Genomic DNA, 25,181 nt, shown 5'->3' with positions numbered 1-25,181 from the left:
AGGAAAAAGGAGTAAATAAATCAAAAATAAAAATAGCTTCAATTTGTCTCGGTAGAAAGTGCTCTACAGGGAAGCTGGCCCATGTTCACTCCAATGACAAATGTGTGGATGTCCTTTGGCTGGTTGACCCTTCTTGATATGCACGGGAAACTGTTGAGCGTGAAAAACCCGGCAGCGTTGCAGTTTTTGACACAAACCGGTGTGTCATACCCCGTTTAAAGGCACATAAATGTTTTGTCTTGCCCAGTCACCTTCAATGGCACACATGCACAACTGGATACCATCAATTGTCTCAAAATCCTTCTTTATCCTTTCTCCACCTCTTCATTTACACTGATTGAATTGGATTTAACAAATGGAATCAATAAGGGACCTGGTCAGTCTATGTGTTTTTAAGGTGTTTTTAATGTTTTGTACACTCAGTGTACATACAGCTGAAGTCAGAAGTTTACAAACACTTAGGTTGGAGTCATTAAAACTCGTTTTCCAACCCCTCCACAAATGTCTTGTTAACAAACTTTAGTTTTGGCAAGTCGGTTAGGACATCTACTTTGTGCATGACACAAGTAATTTTTCTAACAATTGTTTACCGACCGATTATTTCACTTATAATTCACTGTATCACAATTCCAGTGGGTCAGAAGTTCACATACACTAAGTTGACTGTGCCTTTAAATAGCTTCTAAAATTCCATAAAATTATGTCATGGCTTTAGAAGCTTCTGATAGGCTAATTTACATAATTTGAGTCAATTGGAGGTGTACCTGTGGATGTATTTCAAGGCCTACCTTCACACTCTGTGCCTCTTTGCTTGACATCATTGGACAATCAAAATAAATCAGCCAAGACCTCAGAAAAAAATTGTAGACCTCCACAAGTCTGTACAAACAATAGTGTGTAAGTATAAACACCATGGGACCACGCAGTCGGTCAATACCTCTCAGGAAGGAGACGCGTTCTGTCTCCTTCCCAGAACAACAGCAAAGGACCTTGTGAAGATGCTTTAGTAAACAGGTACGAAAGTTAGAGGTCGACCGATTAATCGGAATGGCCGATTTCAAGTTTTCATAACAATCGGAAATCGGTATTTTTGGGTGCCGATTTTGCCTATTTTTTATTTGTATTACTATTATTATTATTTTTTATACCTTTGTTTAACTTTTTAACTGGGCAAGTCAGTTAAGAACACATTCTTATTTTCAATGACGGCCTAGGAACGATGAGTTAACTGCCTTGTTCAGGGGCAGAACGACAGATTTTCACCTTGTCGGCTCGGGGGATCCAATCTTGCAACCTTACAGTTAACTAGTCCAACGCTATAACCACCTGCCTCTCGTCCACAAGGAGACTGCTAGCTAGCATTAAACATATCTTATAAAATCAATCAATCAATCATAACCACTAGTTATAACTACACGGTTGATGATATTACTAGTTTATCTAGCGTGTCCTGCGTTGCATATAATCGATGCAGCGCCGGGGGATGATTTAACAAAAGCGCATTTGCGATAAATGCACAATCATTGGACGACTGTGCATAACCATAAACACCAATGCCTTTCTTAAAATCAATACATAGAAGTATATATTCTTAAACCTGCATATTTAGCTAAAGGAAATCCAGGGTAGCAGGCAATATTAACCGGGTGAAATTGTGCAACTTCTCTTGCGTTCATTGCACGCAGAGTCAGGGTATATGCAACAGTTTGAGCTGCCTAATTTGCCAGAATTTTACGTAATTATGACATAACATAGAAGGTTGTGCAATGTAACAAGAATATTTACTTATTTCACTGAAATAACTGAAATAATAAATGTTGTGTTTTAGAGATGATAGTTTCTAGATTCAACCATATTAATGACCAAAGGCTCATATCTCTGTGTGTTATGTTATAATTAAGTCTATATAGCTACTTAGCGGGGTGCGCGCTAATAGCGTTTCAAACGTCACTCGCTCTGAGACTTGGAGTAGTTGTTCCCCTTGCTCTGTGTGGTCCGCGGCTTTTGTGGAGCGATGGGTAACGCTGCTTCGAGGGTGGCTGTTGTCGATGTGTTCCTGGTTCAAGCCCAGGTGGGAGCGAGGAGAGGGACGGAAGCTATACTGTTACACTGGCAATACCATAGTGCCTTTAAGAACATCCAATAGTCAAAGGTATACGAAATACAAATGGTACAGAGAGAAATAGTACTATAAATACTATATTAACTACAACCTAAAACCTCTTACCTTGGAATACTGAAGTCTCGCGTTAAAAGGAACCACCAACTGTCATATGTTCTCATGTTCTGAGCAAGGAACTCAAGCGTTAGCTTTCTTACATGGCTCATACATTGGGGAGAAGAAATATTTGATACACTGCCGATTTTGCAGGTTTTCCTACTTAACTCGCGAGATACGTTTCATTCATAAGCAGTCAACTTTAGAATGGAGGTTAAAACCCACCTCTTCCTGGCGAATGTATCGATTTAAATGGTTTTGCAGTGCATTATTTCTTGATGCGCATCAGTTCTCATGTTCCTTGAAGAGCAGAAGCCACAGCTGTTTCAATACCCACATACATGAACTTAAATGTCAAATCAGTAAACAATATAACAATGTGACTTTGAACACTAAGTGGGCAAGAGAGAGGGAATTACATATCTGTTTGATTGCATCGTATCACCCTCTCGGTCAAGAGAATGAAAACCAAAGGGAAGAGCAAAGAGAGGCGGCTTATGGGAAAAAAAAACTAAAGCTGCCCCTAAATGACTCTCTCGTTCTCTCTCTCCTTCCTTCTCTCTCTCTCTCCTTCCTTCCTTCTCTCTCTCTCTTTCTCTCTCCTTCCTTCTCTCTCTCTCTCTCTCTCCTTCCTTCTCTCTCTCTCTCTCCTTCCTTCCTTCTCTCTCTCTCTCTCCTTCCTTCTCTCTCTCTCTCTCCTTCCTTCCTTCGCTCTCTCTCTCTCTCCTTCCTTCTCTCTCTCTCCTTTCTTCCTTCTCTCTCTCTCTCTCTCTCCTTCCTTTCTTCTCTCTCTCTCTCTCTCCTTCCTTCTCTCTCGCTCTCTCCTTCCTTCTCTCTCGTTCTCTCTCTCCTTCCTTCTCTCTCTCTCTCCTTCCTTCCTTCCTCTCTCTCTCTCCTTCCTTCTCTCTCGTTCTCTCTCTCCTTCCTTCTCTCTCTCTCTCCTTCCTTCTCTCTCTCTCCTTCCTTCCTTCTCTCTCTCTCTCTCTCCTTCCTTCTCTCTCGTTCTCTCTCTCCTTCTCTCTCTCTCTCTCTCCTTCCTTCTCTCTCGTTCTCTCTCTCCTTCTCTCTCTCTCTCTCTCCTTCCTTCTCTCTCGTTCTCTCTCTCCTTCCTTCTCGCTCTCTCTCTCTCCTTCCTTCTCTCTCTCTCTCTCCTTCCTTCTCTCTCTCTCTCTCTCCTTCCTTCTCTCTCTACCAGCCCTGTTGCAGACTAATGCTAGATAATGAACAGACTTAAACCACAAAATCTTTAATGCCCACATCAGATGTTCCAGACCAGGCCATCTTGGTTTAAAGCCAATAACAGACCTTTTTTTTATGGTCAACAACAGCTGCTGTATCAACCTGCGTACATGCATGCTTGGGTAGGCTTGTATGCATAGTGTGTGTGCATGTGACTGTGTGCATCTGTACTGTACCGTGTGTGCATAGGTACGTACATATTTGCATGTATAAATGCGTGTGTGTGTGTGTGCCACGCATGAATGTCTGTCTGAGTGTGTCAAGATCAGACAGTGACCAATGAGGCCAGTTACCCCCCCCCCCCCCACCGACTACCCCCGACTACCCCCACCCCCACCGTCTACCCCCACCGACTACCCCCGACTACCCCCACCCCCACCGACTACCCCTCACCCCCACCAACTACCCCCACCGACTACCCCCACCGACTACCCCCACCCCCACCGACTAATGGATTGGTTCTAAATGAAGTTGTGTGATTCAGGACAGGACTGGGAGGGGGGGGTGGGGGGGGGGGGGCGAGTGCACCTGTGTGCAGTGGGTAGGCAGGCACCTTACAGCTGACATGCATTCGTGGGCATCAAAGCAGAAAGCAGCACCTGCGCTCAGACAGGACCCGGGACGGACTGGAGCAACTACACAGAACAGTCCACCGCGGTGTCACAGGAGGAGGAGGGGGAAAGAGAAGGAAGTGGAGGGTAAGCGCTGATGTCTGTGGCAGAGCTACAAACACCGGACAGAACCAAACAGAACCGCTCCTAATATGACAGGAAGTTTCAACAACCCACACAGCAGTCTGCCTGAGAAACAGAACCAAACAGAACCGCTCCTAATATGACAGGAAGTTTCAACAACCCACACAGCAGTCTGCCTGAGAAACAGAACCAAACAGAACCGCTCCTAATATGACAGGAAGTTTCAACAGCCCACACAGCAGTCTGCGTGAGAAACTAACTGGCCAGGTGCAACATCAAACAGTCGACACAGATATCATTTAAAATAGACCAAGGTGACCATTGTGCTGCGGATGTATGAATTTGCCAGGCGGTTGGGTCGTCGTACTCACCTACAGACTTGCTAACTGGAGAGAGACACGGAGAGAGGGAGAGAGAGAGAGCAGACTGGTGTTCTGCTGCATTGAAGCCGGCGTAATGATATGTAAAGGTCTCGGTCGAGCACGGCCGGCACAGCTGGCCTCAGAGAGGTACTTCTTAAGGGTGAGTGGGATGTTAAAGCGCATCGTCAAACAGCTTATAAAATCTTAATGCAGTTCAGGGACGGCGCTCCAAAGAAAACAAACATTATCGACAACAACAGGGCATAAACAGAGCGGCCATCAGACACGGATAAGCATGCACTACACACACACACACACACACACACACCATTATCTGTGAATCTCAGTAAGTGTGTGTAAGGCGGAGGAACATGGGCCTCTCAGTAATAGTGGTGTAGAGCGTTGAGTGTCAGCTCCCACATGGCCAGGAGGTCTGAATAGAGAGAGGCCAGGGGGGGAGACTCTGATGGGGTAAACACATTGAAAACAGACCCCATGAAGCAGTGGATGAAAGGAGAGAGAGGGAGAGCTTGAGGAGAGATCAGAGTGGGGCTGAGGATGGGGAGCGGGGGGGGTGTATACACAGTCCTCCTCCCCTATAGATGTGTACCTACGAGAAATCCACATCTTCTTGGGCCTGCCTGATTTTCTCCCAAGGCTTGAATATCTTCTGTGGCTCTTCATCTCTCCATCTTCACCCCTCTATCACTCTTTCCCTCAACCCCTTTTCTCCGTTAGCCAGCCCCCCCCCCTCCTCTATGATAAAGAGCCCCGAGAGCTTGTTACAGCGTGTTAAGATATCGGCTCAGCTCGGATCAGCACAGTCGACAGGGCTGCCGGTGACGCTACGCAATGTCTCGAATACCCGGGCCGCGAGCGCTGCAAACCATCAAAGAGAACCGGGGCGGGGCATCTAGGCCGCCTCGTCGTCGCTCTCACTGCAACGCATGACAAGCAAAATCCCCTCAAGGTAAAGAGTCGCTCTGGGAGCTTAGTGAGAACCCTGCTACGGGTTTATAGAGGAGATATGTACGAGCGGTGTAATTGTCATCAACGCAAACAGCCTTATCCACTACGGAGTTCGCTAGAGGTAAGAGAGATGAGGTAGGCAGGGAGGAAGAAAAAAAGAGAGCGACTCAATAGGATTTCATCCACTCTAAAAGGGTACAGAATCTTCAGAGGAGGATACACGCTTGTGAGTGTGTGTGTGTGTGTGGTTAATTATGAGGCTGTGGCTGTGTGACGCTAGTGTTGGCTCTGCGCTGAGCGGAGATCTTAGTGCAGAGATACCAAACCATCAAAGCCTTTGCTGTCCCTCGGCAAGGACCGGCCTGGAAAATCACATTTCACCCCTCTCTCCCAAAATGACACACACACACACACACACACTCGTGGCAACAAGGACAGCACAGTTCCAGGGACCTCACCTCAACTCCCAAATCCTACTTTTAGCAAACTCTGATTTCCCACTCTCCTAAACCATAGTAAGACATTCGCGTCGGATTCCCTCAAGGGAGAATGTGAAGCATTAAAGCAGACATCTTCTTCAGGGTCTAGGCTAGGGCGATTGAATGGCTAGTCATGGCCCTATGGCCTTTAAACTAACTCAGAATACACAGGGAGGGGGGGACGACGACGACAAGGCCAGCAAAATAACCTGCCTCTGACTTCCAACACAAACTTTTAAGAACGCACCCTGTGAGGTTGACAATGACATGCGGCAGAAACAGGGCCCCTGTGCTCTGTAGCTCTGTCACTGAACAGAAAGCTAGGTAGATATATCTCTATATATATATATATATATATATATATATATACATCTAGCAGATAGATTTAATACCTTTAGAGGTGCCTATGTTTAATTCATGAACGTTCTTTCGCGGAGCGTATGTTTGGTCCGCATCGCAGCGCTCCCCTCGCTCTCTGACTACAGAGTGAGAACTGGTCATGAAAAACAGGATTATATAAACAAGGGACGTAAATAAACCTGAGTCACATTAAGATATGCCCTAATCTGTGTAGGGGATTAGGTGATGATACCCTGTCAGGCACTGGGGGAGATCAAATGGAAACAAAACAACAGAGAGAACAAGACGGAGAGAGGAAGAGGGAACAGTATTTCTGTGCCGGGAGTTTGACTTTGAACAATATGTCAGTTTGCGCAGGCAGAGCGGAGTGGCGGTGAGGTGCAATATCGGGCCACGGCAGAGAGGGAAATCTGGCTTGACGGTAAACAAGGTAATCAGAGGAAAGAAAAGAAACAACAAAAACAAGAAACCACAAATTCCCCTGGTTGCACCCTTCTCTCATTGGGCTTTGGGGGGAGAGAGCGAGAGAGAGAGCGAGAGAGAGAGAGAGAGAGGGGGAAGGTTAGAGAGAGCGAGAGAGAGAGAGGTTTTTATGAGGGCTCCACTACTGTCCAATACAATGCTGCTGTCCGTCATTATTACCTCAAAGCCTGAGATAACGCTGACGCAAGTTGATAAAAGGTGGTTCACATTGACCCTTGCAGGTAAACACTAGTCGGGGTTTCCTGAACTGGGTAGCGTGGGTGCACATTTGGGTTTTTTGCCCAAATTTTGTAGTGCTGGGGCAAAAACAAAAACGTGCACCCAGGAGGAGCCCCCCAGGACAGAGTTTGGGAAACTCTACACTAGAGGAGACTGCCTCTCCTCTCCTCTCCATGTCAGTAGCATGTGGCCGGTTGGCCAGGTCAACCATGTGTCTACTGGTGGAAAGAGCAGCCTGATTGGCCCAAAAGACAAACCTTTATATTAACGCCTTGACTGCCTGTGACACCAGTCTACCAGTCTACCGTGCTCCAGGCTCTGCCTGTGTTATTCACATCTGCTCCTCTATCTGTATGTATGTATGTATGTATGTATGTATGTATGTATGTATGTATGTATGTATGTATGTATGTACTGTACTGTACTGTACTGTACTGTACGTGTGTGTGTATCTCTCTATCCTCATTTCCCCTCTCTTCTTCTCCGTCGCGCTCGCTCTCACTTTGTTTGTCTCACCTCTGTTTCTCCTCTCTCTACCTCCCTCTCTCTCTCCAGCCATCTCTCTCCCCTTCCCCCTCTCTCCCCTTCCCCTCTCTCCCCTTCCCCTCTCTCTCCCCTTCCCCCTCTCTCCCCTTCCCCTCTCGCTCCCCTTCCCCCTCGCTCCCCTTCCCCCCTCTCTCCCCTTCCCCTCTCTCTCCCCTTCCCCCTCTCTCACCTTCCCCTCGCCCCTTCCCCCTCTCTCCCCTTCCCCTCTCTCTCCCCTTCCCCTCTCTCTCCCCTTCCCCCTCTCTCCCCTTCCCCTCTCTCTCCCCTTCCCCTCTCTCTCCCTTCCCCCCTCTCTCCCCTTCCCCCTCTCTCCCCTTCCCCTCTCTCTCCCCTTCCCCTCGCTCCCTCCATACATACTGCTTTGCTGTGCCACTGCCAGTATGACCCAGGTTTCCCTCATGTGGCAGGGACCATTCTCATTAGTACGCAGACAGCCCATAAAGGCCTGTGAAATATTCTCCCCCCAGCACAGACCCACAGCCCTATAAATCACCACAACCCTCCACAGCCACAGAGCAGCCCACTGGCAAATCAATGGCAGGCTAGAGACCCAAGCACTCACGTGCAATCCATAGGGGCCGATTGGGGTGACGGGACAGAGGGAGGGTGGTAGGGAAGGAGGAGAGGATAGAGGAAAGGGTGAGGGAGCAGAAAGGAGGATTAGAGGAGGGAGTGGTACAGTGGAGAGAGGTTGGAGAGGAGGGAGAGAGAGGGGGAGGGAGAGAAGTGGGGAGGGGAGAGAGGATAGAGGGGTGAAATCAGTGAAAGGAGTGAGTGTAGATAAGGAGGGAGGGAGTGAGAGAGAGAGAGAGAGAGAGAGAGAGAGAGAAAGCATCCTGTTGATGATGAATGTGTCCTCATGGAGAATGCGACAGAGATATAGAGAGAGCTAGAGGCTTCACAGCTCCCTGAATCGGTTTTCCTTTTTCCATAATATTTGAGATGGTGAAAAGCACAGAGAGAGTAATGATCTTCTCTATCCTCAGGCAGACACACAGACGGCCCACTCGCTCGCTCCCCCCCTCTCTCTCTCACACATACCGAGCGAGACACACACTCGCCTCTCAAGCGCTCACCCGCTGAGACACACACTAATTGGATTATAACTATGCAAATGGACAGTGTGAACTACACACACACACACACATAAACACAAACACACAGGGTCTGTAGATCCCATAGCCTCTCTTAAATTCCGTCTGAATTACAATACACACTGTGTCAATACAAGGCCATTATTCTAACAGTCCCACACTCAACAGCAGCAGTGAGCGAGAGAGAGAGAGAGAGAGGACAACCAGACCCGGTCCCATATAGACCCGGTCGGGTCCAGACCCGGTCCCATATAGACCCGGTCGGGTCCAGACCCGGTCTGAATGAGGGAAAGGCAATGTTTCTGCTACTTTATAAACTGAAGCTAGCTGAGGCATACAAGAACCGAGGAGCTCAAGTCGGTGGGGGGAGGGGCCATACAGCGCGTGTGTGTGTGTGTGTGTGTGTGTGTGTGTGTGTGTGTGTGTGTGTGTGTGTGTGTGTGTGTGTGTGTGTGTGTGGGGCTGAGAAGCAGGCAACGGGAAGGCGGGAGAGAGGGACAGCAGCAACCAAGCCGACACGCACTAGTTACTAACATGTAGCTGCCAGAGCTAGGTTAAGTATCTTCCAATCTGATTACATAGCACCTGTTTTGACTGCATCAAACCCGAGAAGTGAAGCTCGCTGTGTAGGCTCATTTAGGCTATATAGGCTGCGCTTTCCCCCATCCTAGCTGCGCAATTACAACAACAGCTCCATTCAGAGTATAAAGTAGCAGCCTACCTGTTGGCTATTGGTCGTTGTAGCCTATCCTTCTCATTTAACTTTGAATTATTCCTTGATTTCCTAACGTGCTTGCCAAGGCACACACAGAGCCAGAGGCTATTGCCGCGTTGATGTCTTGTGATTGGGTCGTCAACAACAAGCTACACGCGCCACTGTCGTGAAAATCCTGCGCAGCGGCATAAGAGACCATTTTCTCTCTCTCTCTCTACACTGTAGCAGTCGCATTCGAATCTGTACGGGTCCTTACCGGCAAATCAGTTATAATTACTAATACTCGAGACCCGTGACAATCAAATCCGATCCTAGGGACAATGACCGAATTTCAGACCCAGCCCTGTCAGGTCCCGGGTAATACCCGTGAAGACCTCTACCCTAAGGCTGAACTGAACTCTACTATAATTCACTGTAGTAGAACATGATACTATTGAAGACAGCTATTCTTTCTGACTTTCGCATCTCTGTGGCCTGTTTATGCCTAGTCAAAACTGTACCCTATCCAGCCAACATAATGACACTCGGGGGGGTCAGTTCTGCTAAAATATGGTTTGGGATACCGAGAGGAAAGCATCCTCTCCTCAATAATGAGAGGACCAGGGGTAGTAGTGCAATGGGGGGGGGTGCTGTGACTGCACACAAGCAGGTAGACATGCAGGAAACAAGGTAGCTCAGCTTGACATTCCGGTGCAGCTTTACTGTAGCTGGACATGGCTCCTGTTGTACCCGCCTCCGCGTGTGACTGTGAGGTATCCAGCCCGTCTGTCCCAATCAGGTGTCTCCAGCTATCCTTCCGCAGTGTGTGTCCCAGCAAGCACAATCTGGAGTCTACTCCGGCGCACCTGCTGCAGGAGGGTGGGTGGGGGTAAGCATTCCTGTACACCCCCTCTCCCTCCTACCACATAAAACCCAGGTTGTTTTCTCCTAGACAGACGGACGTGCGTGTGCATGCGCGAGCGCTCGTGTCAGCACGTGTGTGCGCGAGCGGGCTAAATGCCAGGGCTGACTCATACGACACCAGTCTTTTCAACACACACGCACACACATTTCTACTGGCATGTTTTTACTGCCAGCTACAAAGAGGACTCATGTCAGCTCTGACCTAGAGCTGGTGTGGGTGTGAGACGTGCAGCCTCCGTGCATGCCTCTACTCTTCTCTGTACTGAAGAGCTCTAAAGCATACAAAGCGTACCAGCCTTTTAAAATGGTTGGGTAGGTTTCATCTATCTGAGTGGTGAGCACAGGATCCCTACAGGGTCAGGGTGAATTGATTAAGACCCTGCCCTCTGACCTGATGTGTTGCCTTTAAAGTATGACCCCAAAATGGGCTGTTGTCGTAAAGCAGGGCTCTCCAACCCTGTTCCTGGAGAGCTACCCTCCTGTAGGTTTTAACTCCAACCCGGTTCCTGGAGAGCTACCCTCCTGTAGCTTTTATCTCCAACCCTGTTCCTGGAGAGCTACCCTCCTGTAGGTTTTAACTCCAGCCCTGTTCCTGGAGAGCTACCGCCCTGTAGGTTTTAACTCCAACCCTGTTCCTGGAGAGCTACCCTCCTGTAGGTTTTAACTCCAACCCGGTTCCTGGAGAGCTACCCTCCTGTAGGTTTTAACTCCAGCCCTGTTCCTGGAGAGCTACCGCCCTGTAGGTTTTAACTCCAACCCTGTTCCTGGAGAGCTACCCTCCTGTAGGTTTTAACTCCAACCCTGTTCCTGGAGAGCTACCCTCCTGTAGGTTTTAACTCCAACCCGGTTCCTGGAGAGCTACCGCCCTGTAGGTTTTAACTCCAACCCTGTTCCTGGAGAGCTACCCTCCTGTAGGTTTTAACTCCAGCCCTGTTCCTGGAGAGCTACCGCCCTGTAGGTTTTAACTCCAACCCTGTTCCTGGAGAGCTACCCTCCTGTAGGTTTTAACTCCAACCCGGTTCCTGGAGAGCTACCCTCCTGTAGGTTTTAACTCCAGCCCTGTTCCTGGAGAGCTACCGCCCTGTAGGTTTTAACTCCAACCCTGTTCCTGGAGAGCTACCCTCCTGTAGGTTTTAACTCCAACCCGGTTCCTGGAGAGCTACCCTCCTGTAGGTTTTAACTCCAACCCTGTTCCTGGAGAGCTACCGCCCTGTAGGTTTTAACTCCAACCCGGTTCCTGGAGAGCTACCGCCCTGTAGGTTTTAACTCCAACCCTGTTCCTGGAGAGCTACCCTCCTGTAGGTTTTAACTCCAGCCCTGTTCCTGGAGAGCTACCCTCCTGTAGGTTTTAACTCCAACCCTGTTCCTGGAGAGCTACCCTCCTGTAGGTTTTAACACCAGCCCTGTTCCTGGAGAGCTACCGCCCTGTAGGTTTTAACTCCAACCCTGTTCCTGGAGAGCTACCCTCCTGTAGGTTTTAACTCCAACCCTGTTCCTGGAGAGCTACCCTCCTGTAGGTTTTAACTCCAACCCTGTTCCTGGAGAGCTACCCTCCTGTAGGTTTTAACTCCAGCCCTGTTCCTGGAGAGCTACCCTCCTGTAGGTTTTAACTCCAGCCCTGTTCCTGGAGAGCTACCCTCCTGTAGGTTTTAACTCCAACCCGGTTCCTGGAGAGCTACCCTCCTGTAGGTTTTAACTCCAGCCCTGTTCCTGGAGAGCTACCGCCCTGTAGGTTTTAACTCCAACCCTGTTCCTGGAGAGCTACCCCTCCTGTAGGTTTTAACTCCAACCCTGTTCCTGGAGAGCTACCCTCCTGTAGGTTTTAACTCCAACCCGGTTCCTGGAGAGCTACCGCCTTAGGTTTTAACTCCAACCCTGTTCCTGGAGAGCTACCCTCCTGTAGGTTTTAACTCCAGCCCTGTTCCTGAGAGCTACCGCCCTGTAGGTTTTAACTCCAACCCTGTTCCTGGAGAGCTACCCTCCTGTAGGTTTTAACTCCAACCCGGTTCCTGGAGAGCTACCCTCCTGTAGGTTTTAACTCCAGCCCTGTTCCTGGAGAGCTACCGCCCTGTAGGTTTTAACTCCAACCCTGTTCCTGGAGAGCTACCCTCCTGTAGGTTTTAACTCCAACCCGGTTCCTGGAGAGCTACCCTCCTGTAGGTTTTAACTCCAACCCTGTTCCTGGAGAGCAGCCCTGTAGGTTTTAACTCCAACCCGGTTCCTGGAGAGCTACCGCCCTGTAGGTTGAACTCCAACCCTGTTCCTGGAGAGCTACCCTCCTGTAGGTTTTAACTCCAGCCCTGTTCCTGGAGAGCTACCCTCCTGTAGGTTTTAACTCCAACCCTGTTCCTGGAGAGCTACCCTCCTGTAGGTTTTAACACCAGCCCTGTTCCTGGAGAGCTACCGCCCTGTAGGTTTTAACTCCAACCCTGTTCCTGGAGAGCTACCCTCCTGTAGGTTTTAACTCAACCCTGTTCCTGGAGAGCTACCCTCCTGTAGGTTTTAACTCCAACCCTGTTCCTGAGAGCTACCCTCCTGTAGGTTTTAACTCCAGCCCTGTTCCTGGAGAGCTACCTCCTGTAGGTTTTAACTCCAGCCCTGTTCCTGGAGAGCTACCGCCCTGTAGGTTTTAACTCCAGCCCTGTTCCTGGAGAGCTACCCTCCTGTAGGTTTTAACTCCAACCCTGTTCCTGGAGAGCTACCGCCCTGTAGGTTTTAACTCCAGCCCTGTTCCTGGAGAGCTACCGCCCTGTAGGTTTTAACTCCAGCCCTGTTCCTGGAGAGCCACCCTCCTGTAGGTTTTAACTCCAGCCCTGTTCCTGGAGAGCTACCGCCCTGTAGCTTTTCCCTCCAACCCTGTTCCTGGAGAGCTACCCTCCTGTAGCTTTTCCCTCCAACCCTAATCTAACGCATCCTGATTCTAATAATTAGCTGGCTGATGAGTTGAATCAGGTTAGTTACAACTGGGGTTGGAGCGAAAACCTACAGGAGGGTAACTCTGCAGGAACCGGGTTGGAGCGAAAACCTACAGGAGGGTAACTCTGCAGGAACCGGGTTGGAGCGAAAACCACAGGAGGGTAACTCTGCAGGAACCGGGTTGGAGAAAACCTACAGGAGGTAACTCTGCAGGAACCGGGTTGGAGCGAAAACCTACAGGAGGGTAACTCTGCAGGAACCGGGTTGGAGCGAAAACCTACAGGAGGGTAACTCTGCAGGAACCGGGTTGGAGCGAAAACCTACAGGAGGGTAACTCTGCAGGAACCGGGTTGGAGCGAAAACCTACAGGAGGGTAACTCTGCAGGAACCGGGTTGGAGCGAAAACCCAGGAGGGTAACTCTGCAGGAACCGGGTTGGAGCGAAAACCCAGGAGGGTAACTCTGCAGGAACAGGGTTGTTTAAAAAACCTACAGGAGGGTAACTCTGCAGGAACCGGGTTGGACAAAACCTACAGGAGGGTAACTCTGCAGGAACCGGGTTGGAGCGAAAACCTACAGGAGGGTAACTCTGCAGGAACCGGGTTGAAAAACCTACAGGAGGGTAACTCTGCAGGAACCACGAAAATCAGGGTAACTCTGCAGGAACCGGGTTGGAGCGAAACCTACAGGAGGGTAACTCTGCAGGAACCGGGTTGGAGCGAAAACCTACAGGAGGGTAACTCTGCAGGAACCGGGTTGGAGCGAAAACCTACAGGAGGGTAACTCTGCAGGATGTTTCCGTGCATGTTGGAGTCCAGGGTACGATGTGATGTTTGGCATTTCTCCTGGCATTACCGCGTGCGTGTTCGTTTGCCTGGGTCGAGCTTTACACACAGCGAGAGGCGTGAAATGTGCGTTAATGTCTAATCCGTGGACAGCTCTTCCCTGGCTACAATAGAGTGTCTCTGTCTCAGACACACTCAGTGCTGTTGTGTAGAACTATTGTGTTGTGTTCCTGTGCGACTGAGACCGGAGCAGGGGCTGAGACTGGGCCAGACAGGCAGTCTTGGGGGGCTGAGCAAAACAACACTGCTTTGACACTGCAATAATCACGTCCATAAAGGAGAGGGGGCTTCTGTTTCACACCAGGAGGATAAATAAAACCCTTGCTTAACTGGCGTCATCCTATATCATTCAGAGGGGCCTTGTTTAGGAAAGTGTTTTAAAATTCAAATTCAACTAAATACCCAGGGTTGATATTCCCCCCCCAAAATGAATTGTATTGCACTGAAATAACCCGGACAAAGTTAGAATCTTTTTCTATGTTTTATGTGTCTCTCTATGTCTGTGTGTCTACACACACACACACCTGATAAGGAGGGGTGTGGCCTCCCTCCCCTCTCTGTCTCTCGGGGCAACAGGAGCGGAATCCCCTCTGAGGCTGGTGTGAACGACACTAGGAGGAAGAGAGACATGCAGGAGAGGAGGGAGGGATGAGGAGAGACACGCACAAAATACACCCAATCTAGCAGGACTTATTCTAACACTGGAGAAGGCTTGTGGGTAATCCCTGTGGAGAGGGACAGGGGCCTGGCACTGAGACGGATCATATTGGCAGTGGCACAGGACAGAGGGAGAGAGGTGTGCTGCCTGAGATAGGTGCAGGGCTGCCGGGTCAGGTTACTGGGCTAAGTTAGCATCTTGGCAGTGTTGTGACCAGGCTTAAGGCAGGGAGCCCAGAGGTGGTGCGCTGGTTGTAGAGCACAGATTGTTATGGGGCGAGACAAAATGTCAGGGGCCACTGCTGTTCTGGCACATCATGTTTTGTTTACCAGTATGAATTACTTTGCCCTTCTCTCCAACCCTCCCCTCTCCTCTACCCATGTCCTCTCCTCTGTTCTCATCTCCTTTATTCACCCCTCTGCTCCTCTCCTTCTCTCCAACCCTCCCCTCTCCTCTACCCATGTCCTCTCCTCTGTTCTCATCTCCTTTATTCACCCCTCTGCTCCTCTCCTTCTCTCCAACCCTCCCCTCTCCTCTACCCATGTCCTCTCCTCTGTTCTCATCTCCTTTATTCACCCCTCTGCTCCTCTCCTCCTCTCTCCCGTCTCCCCCGCTCCTGTGTTGTGTTTTTAGCTGGCGATGTGGGGCTTGGGGAGCCACTGCAAGCAGCACTGGCATCTGCTGGAGAGCTTGGCGCACCGCCAGAGGGTATCGCTTTGGCAACCAGTTTGCCATCGGATTTATCTCCAACCTGTCAGCTGATGCCCTTTGTGGGGGTAAGACAAGCGGGCACAGCCTCCTTGGCTTGGCATGGCGCTGGCACTCTCCGCTCCTCTCTTCCCAGGTTGTCTGCCATGCATGCCTTCGAAAGACCCTGGCCTTTTAAAGCACCAGGCATAGCACAGGAGACCTGGGAGGCAGCACCATGAAATGCCACCCAGCCCTCGTTGGCTAGGGGGTACAAGTCCCGAGGAGTAGAGAGGAGGAGACGGTGGGAGACAGAAAGAGAGAGCGAGAGGGACAGGTTGAAATATAGAGAGAAGCTAAGTAGCTTATATGTAGAGGAATGACTAGATAGAGGGAGAGCAGATGGGGGAAGAGTCTCTTCCCTGTCTGGCTGGCAGTTTTAAAGTTGGGGAACGAGAGGGAGAGTGGGGTCACGTTTGAGATGCTGGTTGTGGGGACCAGCATCTCTGTCATTGACCTGTGTGTGGCACAGTAGGCTTTTTTGTTGTAACTGAGGGCACTTCCTTCAAATAACAACAGCATCAACTCACTTCCATCAGGACAAAGGCTTTGTTTATGGATCTGTTGCAGTGTTTTGACACTGGCACTGCTCGTTTAAAAAGACTTCCCCAACGAGTGTTGTCGCCAGTCATTATAATCTGTAGCCAGTCGATGTTAGACAAGCTTGGAAATGTCACGCTATGCCTAGGACAACAAGCAGGTGTGCACGTGCAGTGCTGCTATTGGCTTATGACACGTGGAGACAAATGTCACGCTATGCCTAGGACAACAAGCAGGTGTGCACGTGCAGTGCTGCTATTGGCTTATGACACGTGGAGACAAATGTCACGCTATGCCTAGGACAACAAGCAGGTGTGCACGTGCAGTGCTGCTATTGGCTTATGACACGTGGAGACAAAAAATGAATTGGCAACTTTAACTTAACTGTTCATCCAATTAGTTGCGTGGCAAATTCTTCATTGATCATTTGCTGGCTGACTCTTCAAATTGTGTTCATTATGAAATGACTTAATCAATTCCAAGTACCAATTAAGTCAATTAATGATATCTACAATGGTATCTGTTTCCAGACCCTTCTTTTCAATGTGCTCATACAATCATTTTACTATGAAAATAATAGTCAAGTTCCTATCCACTCAGCGGTGGCAATATGAACTCCATATCCACATGACATTGTAAAAACTCCCAACACCTGCTCTGGTGACCCTGTGTGCAATGCGTATTGATGCCCCCAGGCGCCTCCACAATACAACGGGGATCACATATGTGCTACAGTATAGTATCTGCTCATGGACATGTGTTAGGCGGGTGTTAGGCTACTTACGACAGTTTTCTTCATCGCTGTTGTCAGAGCAGTCATCGTCCTCGTCACATCTCCAGAGAGTAGGTATGCACCTTCCGTTCTTGCATTGAAACTGACCCGTTTCGCAATTTGTATCAGTATGGGTTCCTGCAGATAAGAACAAGATAAACCCGTAAATAAAACAGTAAAAAATGTATATATGTTTAGGTTTTGTTACAAAATATAGGTTGTGCGCCAGGGACATGTTACCAATTCATCCCAAAACGCCCACGCGCAACGCGCACAACTGTTCTATCGTTGGTAGGAAACATTGTTATGAAATTGCTAGATGTTTCATTGGTCCACTGATACAACCGGGTTTTACAGAGGTTCATTGAGACAATGTTGTTGCAACAAGGGTTGGAGCCACTGTTACTAAGTGATGTTTTAATTGATGCCGTAATACATTGTTATTAGCCTACAACACAGTCTGGGGACAAACAGCGTTGATTACTATCTATGATAAGCACAACATTCATTGAGAACAGAAACAAAACGCAAGTGTCATTTAACTGGCACGAGGTCTTATATGGGAATTATTTACGTCTAATCATTTCAAATTGGAATGCAACACTAGAACTGTTGGACTTTCATGTATCCCAAATTGGTGTCTTTATTTGACTGTAGCCTAACCTATTTTTGTGACTGTTGGACAACACAGTAAGAAATGTAATGTAGGCTATAACAGCCTTACAAGCCAACTCAAAATATGCAGCCGATTGAATACAAAATGAACAGCGAGCATGCCCATGCATTGGATCAATTAGGAAATAATGGAACTACTAGCCCTTCCACGTAGCCTAGGCTACACGTTGTGTTCAAGCGGAGGTTTTAGGCTGCCTTCCATATGTCATTCATGCACATGTTGGCAACCTCCCGCGCATTGTCATTTACTAGGCTGGGTAAATAACAGTAAAGACTGTTTTCGTGACGTTGTAGAATAAGTACCAACATCAGAGCACATATAACCTGCTTTAAAATAGTATTTAGTGCAGGTCAACATGAATGTCCTGTTGTGGTGACTGTTTGAAAATAAGGAGTGGATCGACGCTGCTCTACCTTCTACGATGCTTACTCGATACACTGGCTAGATCAGTTCGGCAACGTCGCTTACCCATTCACCATTCGTTGTCATGAAAATTCCCTCTCCGACGATCAATGATAAAAATGTCTTACCTTGGGTGGAGTGGAGCTCCATTAGCAACAAATGTAAGAGCATTAGCTTCCCGACTTCTGTCCACATCTTTAAAAGAAGAGGTGAGTCGTGGTTGTGTTGCTCATACGAGTATACGTAAAGAAGCAAGCAGGCGCTTCCACTCGCTATGCAATGCAACACTGCGCTCGGCTCCAGACACCGCTGCCTGACTGCCTCAAAGCTATTTGAATCAATGACGTTTATGGGCGGGATTGAGCCTGCGGTAATGTAGTAAAACTGAACAAATGTAAGGCATTGACTATATATATATATATATACGAGACAAAAAAAATATATATACAGCTGTCGAAGTGACCCTGCATCTTCGAAATATGATAAATAATGTTATCGATCTGTATATTCACAGGAGATGAAGATGGAGTTTTTACCTATAGCTTAGTAATAACCCAATAACCAGAATACTAGCGTTGACGTTTCCATTGAGCTGTGTGTGGCGCTAGCCTTTCATTGATTATCAGACAACTTGTGATCAATGTCTATCGCACATATCTCACAACAACAACATGACAATATGATAAGACAGTTTTTTTTGTTTAGAATTTGAGGATCAAAAGTAATCTATCAACAGTTCAAATTCAACACTTCAACTTTCACATTACTAATTGATTAGACTCTATGCCAATTGTATTGTTCAAACTCTCCATGTCTATCAGACAATGTGGGTTGATGTTTCCCCAGACACTCATCTGTACAGTAGAGATCAGCATGGGGCTTGACATGACATGAATTGGAGCAGAAGGGCAAGACTTAAAGTTTTACACACCATTCTTACGGAGAGTCATCAGTAGCAGTGTCAAATCAACTGTAATGATGGGCCAACACATTTACAGTAAAACAGTCATGAAGACATGACTCACAACAAGGAGACTGAAGTCCAACATGGTCAACAACCAGACACTGTGTTGCTTGCTCATTTTGAAAGTCTATACTGATGCAAATAGCCCTACGATATTACACTACCGTTCAAAAGTTTGGGGTCACTTAGAAATGTCCTTGTTTTTGAAAGAAAAGCAAATTTTTTTGTCCATTAAAATAACATCAAATCCTCTTGCTCAGTTGTGCACCAGGGCCTCTTTATATTCTGTTTAGAGCCAGTTTGCTTCTGTTCTGTGAAGGGAGTAGTACGCAGCGTTGTACGAGATCTTCCAGTTTCTTGGCATTTTCTCGCATGGAATCGCCTTCATTTCTCAGAACAAGAATAGACTGACGAGCTGCAGAAGAAAGTTATTTGTTTTTGAGCCTGTAATCGAACCCACAAATTCTGATGCTCCAGATACTCAACTAGTCTAAAGAAGGCCAGTTTTAGTCTTTAATCAGCATGATAGTTTTCAGCTGTGCTAACATAATTGCAAAAAGGTTTTCTAATGATCAATTAGCCTTTTAAAATGACAAACTTGTATTAGCTAACACAATGTGCCATTGGAACACAGGAGTGATGGTTGCTGATAATGGGCCTCTGAATGCCTATGTAGATATTCCATAAAAAATTGTCAGTTTCCAGCTACAATAGTCATTTTCAACATTAACAATGTCTATAATGTATTTCTGATCAATTTGATGTTATTTTAACGGACAAAGAAATCTGCTTTTCTTTCAAAAACAAGGACATTTCTATGTTGACCCCATACTTCTGAACGGTAGTTTACATATGCATATCGTTATACACAATGTGTGTACAGTATCTGAGGAGTATGTGTGTGCACTCTGCACCCTTACTATGCTGTTATTGTGTTTTATATGCCCTGGCTTCCTCAGATTTGGAGTACCTTGAGGTCAATTTAAAAATGGCACTTCTCCCTGTTGTGCATTCAGCTAAAGCAGGGGCCATTGTCTGTCTGTCTGTCTGTCTGTCTGTCTGTCTGTCTGTCTGTCTGTCTGTCTGTCTGTCCAACAGACAGACAGACAGACACTCACAGCCACCTCCAGACCTGCAGGATGATTATTTCCCTCCTCTCCCAGGTTCTCTCTGTTCGGACTCACTTCACTGTTGGCCTATTTTGTCTCAAGACGGATGGTCACGTCCATCCGGAGATAACCAGCCAGTGGTCAGCACATTCTCTCTACAGCGGAAGGGGAGGAGAGGGCTGAGCGGAGCAAAGGAGAAGCTGCCAAACTCGTGACCCAAAAAACAGGAGAAATGTCTAGTCGATACTTGACGGCGCGCCAACAACCCATAGTGGAGATGAAGTGGATTTGAACATCAGTGCATCAAATGATTTGGCAGTGGAAGGGAAGGGCTGGAGAATGAGTGCACATTCTGCACAGACAGGAGCAAACAGACACGCACACACGCACACACACACACACACGTGCGCACGCATGCACGCACACCCAGCAGGAGCTGTCAACTATACCGTTTCAAACAAACCAGCCCGGAGACAGCTGCATAAATCGGGGAGTGAAAACAACCCTGGCAAAACTGATAAACAAAACCCAAATAATCTAATTTCAGCAGCAGTGGAGTGGGCCGCGGGCATATTTCAATATGGGTGCAAGAACATCCCTCCTCCTCAAGCTCCCAATGGTGTATGAGCAGAGGTATAAGCCGGGTGAATGAACCATATCCCTTTTCTACCATATCCTAGTTTATTCAGAAGGAAACTCTCACCACAAGTGAGAAGGGGCCATTTCTGGTATGGGCCCTGGTCAAAAGTGGTGCACTAAATAGGCAATAGGGTGCCATTTGGGATGCAGGCATTGACCTGTCTCTGTCACTCATCTATCCACCGTGATGACTGTCCTATATCAGTTTCAGCACATCGTAGGCTCAGTGGCTCCATAGGTTTACGTTATGCAGGAGGGAGGCTGACCGACTAATAGGGGCCTATAGCACAGATAGAGGAGAGAGGGATGGAAATATACAGTACAAGCTAAGCCCATGTCTATTTTGAGCTAAACTAATATGCAAGAAGAAAACAGACATTTACGGTTGTACATTTGTACTGGACATGTATAAATGTACATTTGGATGTCCAGTATTTGCTATATCGATCTTGTTAAGGAATCTGGTTAAATAATTTGGGATTACAGGGCGCAACACCATTAAGGGGATAAGCAATCAGCATTGTGCCCATGAAATGCCCTCTGTTGTGTTGGCACAAAGGGTATCTCATATCGTTGTGGATTTATCGTTGGATAATCATCCCAGCAACCGCCCAAAACAGGATGAGTTTCAGCAACGGCAGGCTTTGTTCAGTACCTATATCTGTTTACACCACCCAAACAAACCTGAAACTATCACAGTAAAGGACTGATTTAATCTTAGCAATCATTCATTACCACAAATTCCAGCACAAGTTGTGTTTAGAAGCATTTTCGTTTCTCCTGCAATGAATTTTGTTTTTAGAGATAAGACTTAACACAGTATGAAGAAGAAGAAAACTAATGCCATCCATTTCTAATGTTGTGTTATTCCCCCTCCTCGTTCTCCTTATCTCTCAAGCATCTGAACTAATTTTACACCCAGCCTCTCGGCTGTTCAAATTAAATACACAATGTATCCTATTGTCTCTCTGCCAGATAATGCTGTGTAAGATGGTGTTTCTCGCCTCCCTCTAACATCAGCATTCCACAGACCTCTGTGTGGCTCAGTGGGTAGAGCACGGTGCTTGCAATGTCAGGGGTTGTGGGTTCAATTCCCATGGGGGACCAGTATGAAGATGTATGCACTCATTACTGTAGGATTCTCTGGGTAAGATTGTCTTCTAAAATGTTAAAATTGCATAGATGTCTGGGCTGAAGCAACATATACAGTACATGTTGGTTAAAGAGGAGAGTGTGCATTGCTTATGAAGGGAGATACTGGGATGCAGTGGCAATGAAATAGCCAAGCAATCTATGCCCTTTTGACCTACTGTGCTTGATCCTACCTCCCCTGAGAGAGAGAGTGTGTGTGTGTGTGTATACATGGGCTACTGTGTGTGTGTTTCTATGATTTGTGGTTAAAAAAGTTAAGGAAGCCTGGCCTCAGAGCCATACGAAAACATACTTTATGCATTTCTGAGCACTTTCAAGACGTATGATACCGACTAATGGTCTAGTTACTTTCGATAGAAACGAAAGTAGGAATGTTGGTCGGGAGGATGTGTGAGCGTTACCTGCAACTGTCTAACAATCCAAAGATTGCGTGTTCGAATCGTGTTGGGCACAACTGTAGAATTTTAGCTAGCCCTTCCCCTAAAATGTATTCTAAATTTAACCCAATTCACCTAACCTGTCGTTTTAGTTCTCCTAACCTTTAACGTAAATTATCCTAACATTTGTCATTAGTTCTAAATGTCAACATACATTTTCACAGTAATTCTCCTTTGCTGTTACTTCTCAACAAGCAAACTGGTCTCAGAGAAAGATGTGATGAAACATGGAGGGAGCAGGTCTCGAACCCTCAACCTTCTAGCCTGAAGTCCAGTGTGCTGTTGACTGAGCCCCAAAAGCATGAGTTGATATCCGCGCTTATAAACCCTGGGTCGTTACAATGTTTTACTTATACGTTGTATTAAACCCTGGGGTCATTTCATATGTTTTACTTATACGTTGTATTAAACCCTGGGGTCATTTAATATGTTTTACTTATACGTTGTATTATACCCTGGGGTCATTTAATATGTTTTACTTATACGTTGTATTATACCCTGGGGTCATTTAATATCTTTTACTTATACGTTGTATTATACAATATTATACTCTAAGACTTAAGTTACTTAATCCAATTTGTATGCTATTGTATGACCGTTTTAGACGTATGATTCTATACGTCCTATAATTTGTATGATATTATATCGACTGCTATTCCATTTGTAATGTAATCTCTCTGTCCAATCAGTAAACAGAAGAACCCAAGGGGAGGAAGAGGAAATAACAGCATGCGTCGTTGATGTTGTTGTCTTGGATGCAACGTATCCTCGGAAATCTGCTCCCAGGTTTGTTAGTCTCTGCCACAGCTGCTGCAAAAGTTCAAATCCACGACAGAATCACCTTGAGGAGAGCTCCCTTTAGAATTAGGAACTCGACCATCACAATGCTGCTGTCTGTCTGTCTGTCTGCCACTGTGTTACAGAGAAGCACTAGCACAGCAGGCAGAAATGAAGAACCAGGCTGCCACAAGCCTACAACATACCTATAGATTGAGCTGCAGAGTCAGCTGTGTAAAGACTATAGAAACTATAGGAATAACCTTTTAAAGAAATTCATCTGTCACTACCATACCATAGAAGCCTACTACACATATATTACACTTACACTTTTTCTAGAACATCTCCATGAATATCAGAAGAACAGTCTTAATTGAAATGGCCATCCGGGCAGCCTCGCCACAGAATGGGGATGCGTCATAAATGGCACCCTACCCCCCTTTATATTGCATTACTTTGACCAGGTTGAACGTTGTACACTATAGAGGGAAAGGGGTGCCGTTCGGGATGCAATCTTGGAATGCAGTGGTAGTGGTGGCGTCAGCGCCGGGGAGGCGACTGGAGGGGAGCAATAATAAAGTGGCCGGGTCAGACCTGAGCAGGCTCTGGCAGAGTGTAATGATTCATCTACAATGGGATTGAGAGAAGAAATCAGAGCCTGCCTCCTGGAGAGAGAGAGAGAGAGAGAGAGGAAAGTGGCTAACAGCTGGATGTATAAAAGTGACTGATGTCACTCTGCTGTCGTCTAGTGTGTGGCGTGTGTGTGTGTACTGGGATGAAGATGGGGTGGGCAAACTGCTGTGGTCTAGCTTGTGTGTGTGCGCAGATGTGTACATGTGTGTGTGTGTGTTGGCACGTGTGTGTGCACTGTGCGTATGTGCGTTCAGGCGTGTGTGTGTGTGTGCACGTGTATGCATGCAACACGGTGTGGAGAATGAGGTGTGTGTGTGGGGTGAAGGTCATAGGAGGAGGATGGAAAACCAGGTCTGAATAGCTTTTTTTACTTTGAGAAAAAATAAGTCTTTTGTAGTTGAGAATAGACATCTCTAGGTATCCAGTAAAAATCTTACCACTTTGGAGGCTCCTTGAATTTGCCTTTTTCATCGCTATGTCTGTCTAACTTGCAGAATGTGTGATTTAGGTTGCATGTTAAAATAATAGGTCCTGTCTGGGTTGGATGTAATATAGCTTGAATTCTATCTAAAAACACCAGATTTGCCTCTGGGGGGGATATACAATGAAATCAATGTGCATTTTCCACAATGTAAGGTCAAATAAAACATTTGAAAACGTCCTTCTTGGCCGATGTGCTAGGATATAATGGAAAAGTGTGTATTCTTATTGATCAGGATGCCTACACATCTGCTGTGGCTACTGTAGGTGGCAGCATAGACCACTCGGACCCAGCTCCTCTTTAAATGTGGAAAACCATATCTACTGACAATCTCGTTAAATGTTCAAGAACCTTACGCGTTTTTTGTTGTTGCCATCATGAAACCCATGCAGTTTCCGTGTAATAAGCTGGATTTTGTTGACCTTTACTTGTATAGACTCAAAGTGAACCTTGTCTGTTCCGTCTGTCATTGAAGAACCAGATAAAACGTTTGATCGGACACGTCATACGAGGGCGGTGGACATCCCGTGCATATGGAAGAGTCACAGTATGAATAACACGTCATACGAGGGCAGGTGGACATCACGTGCATATGGAAGAGTCACAGTGTGAATAACACGTCATACGAGGGCAGGTGGACATCCCGTGCATATGGAAGAGTCACAGTATGAATACATAGTTATTGTACACATTACATATATAGAACGCGTGAACATGTAGGCCGGGCAAACACTTAACAAAGGAAAGGCGCTTTGCCTTTATAGGGCTTTTAACTTCATAGTTCAGAACACTATAACAATATGGAAGAAAATTAAACTGATTCTACAAGAACCAATATCACTCCATAAAAACACACCCCATATGGAACAATCATTGGACAGCTTTTCAGAATTCCCCAATCAATTGTCCCACATGGAAAACTAAAGGCATAGAAACCGTAAATGACTTGTTAATAGGAAATACAATTATTTCCATGACAGAATTTAAAAGAATTAAACATTTCCATGACAGAACTGAAAAGCAATTTTGGACTGACATTTTCAAATACATGCCACTTAAAAGTTAAATTAAATGGAGTCAATCACCACCTTCCGGAGACACCTGAAACCCCACCTCTTTCAGGAATACCTAGGATAGGATAAAGTAATCCTT

General features: G+C 46.9%; 1 protein-coding gene across 1 annotated transcript in view; it reads right to left on the bottom strand.

The window, feature by feature from the left end:
* Positions 1–18,103, bottom strand: part of LOC115145329 (low-density lipoprotein receptor-related protein 8-like) — a 285,564-nt gene extending 267,461 nt beyond the window's left edge. Inside the window, exons 1-2 of the mRNA XM_065003195.1 lie at positions 17,966–18,103; positions 16,772–16,897 (exon numbers count right to left, since the gene is read on the bottom strand). Of these exons, the coding sequence (XP_064859267.1) occupies positions 16,772–16,897; positions 17,966–18,032 (193 nt within the window). The 5' untranslated portion in view covers positions 18,033–18,103. The remainder of the gene's footprint in view (positions 1–16,771; positions 16,898–17,965) is intronic.
* Between the last annotated feature and the right edge of the window lie 7,078 nt (positions 18,104–25,181).

This window comes from Oncorhynchus nerka, linkage group LG17, assembly GCF_034236695.1.
Source record: "Oncorhynchus nerka isolate Pitt River linkage group LG17, Oner_Uvic_2.0, whole genome shotgun sequence".
Classification (NCBI taxonomy): Eukaryota; Metazoa; Chordata; class Actinopteri; order Salmoniformes; family Salmonidae; genus Oncorhynchus; species Oncorhynchus nerka.
The sequence above is the reverse complement of the archived record's forward strand: the minus strand, read 5'-3'. Positions and strand labels throughout refer to the sequence as shown.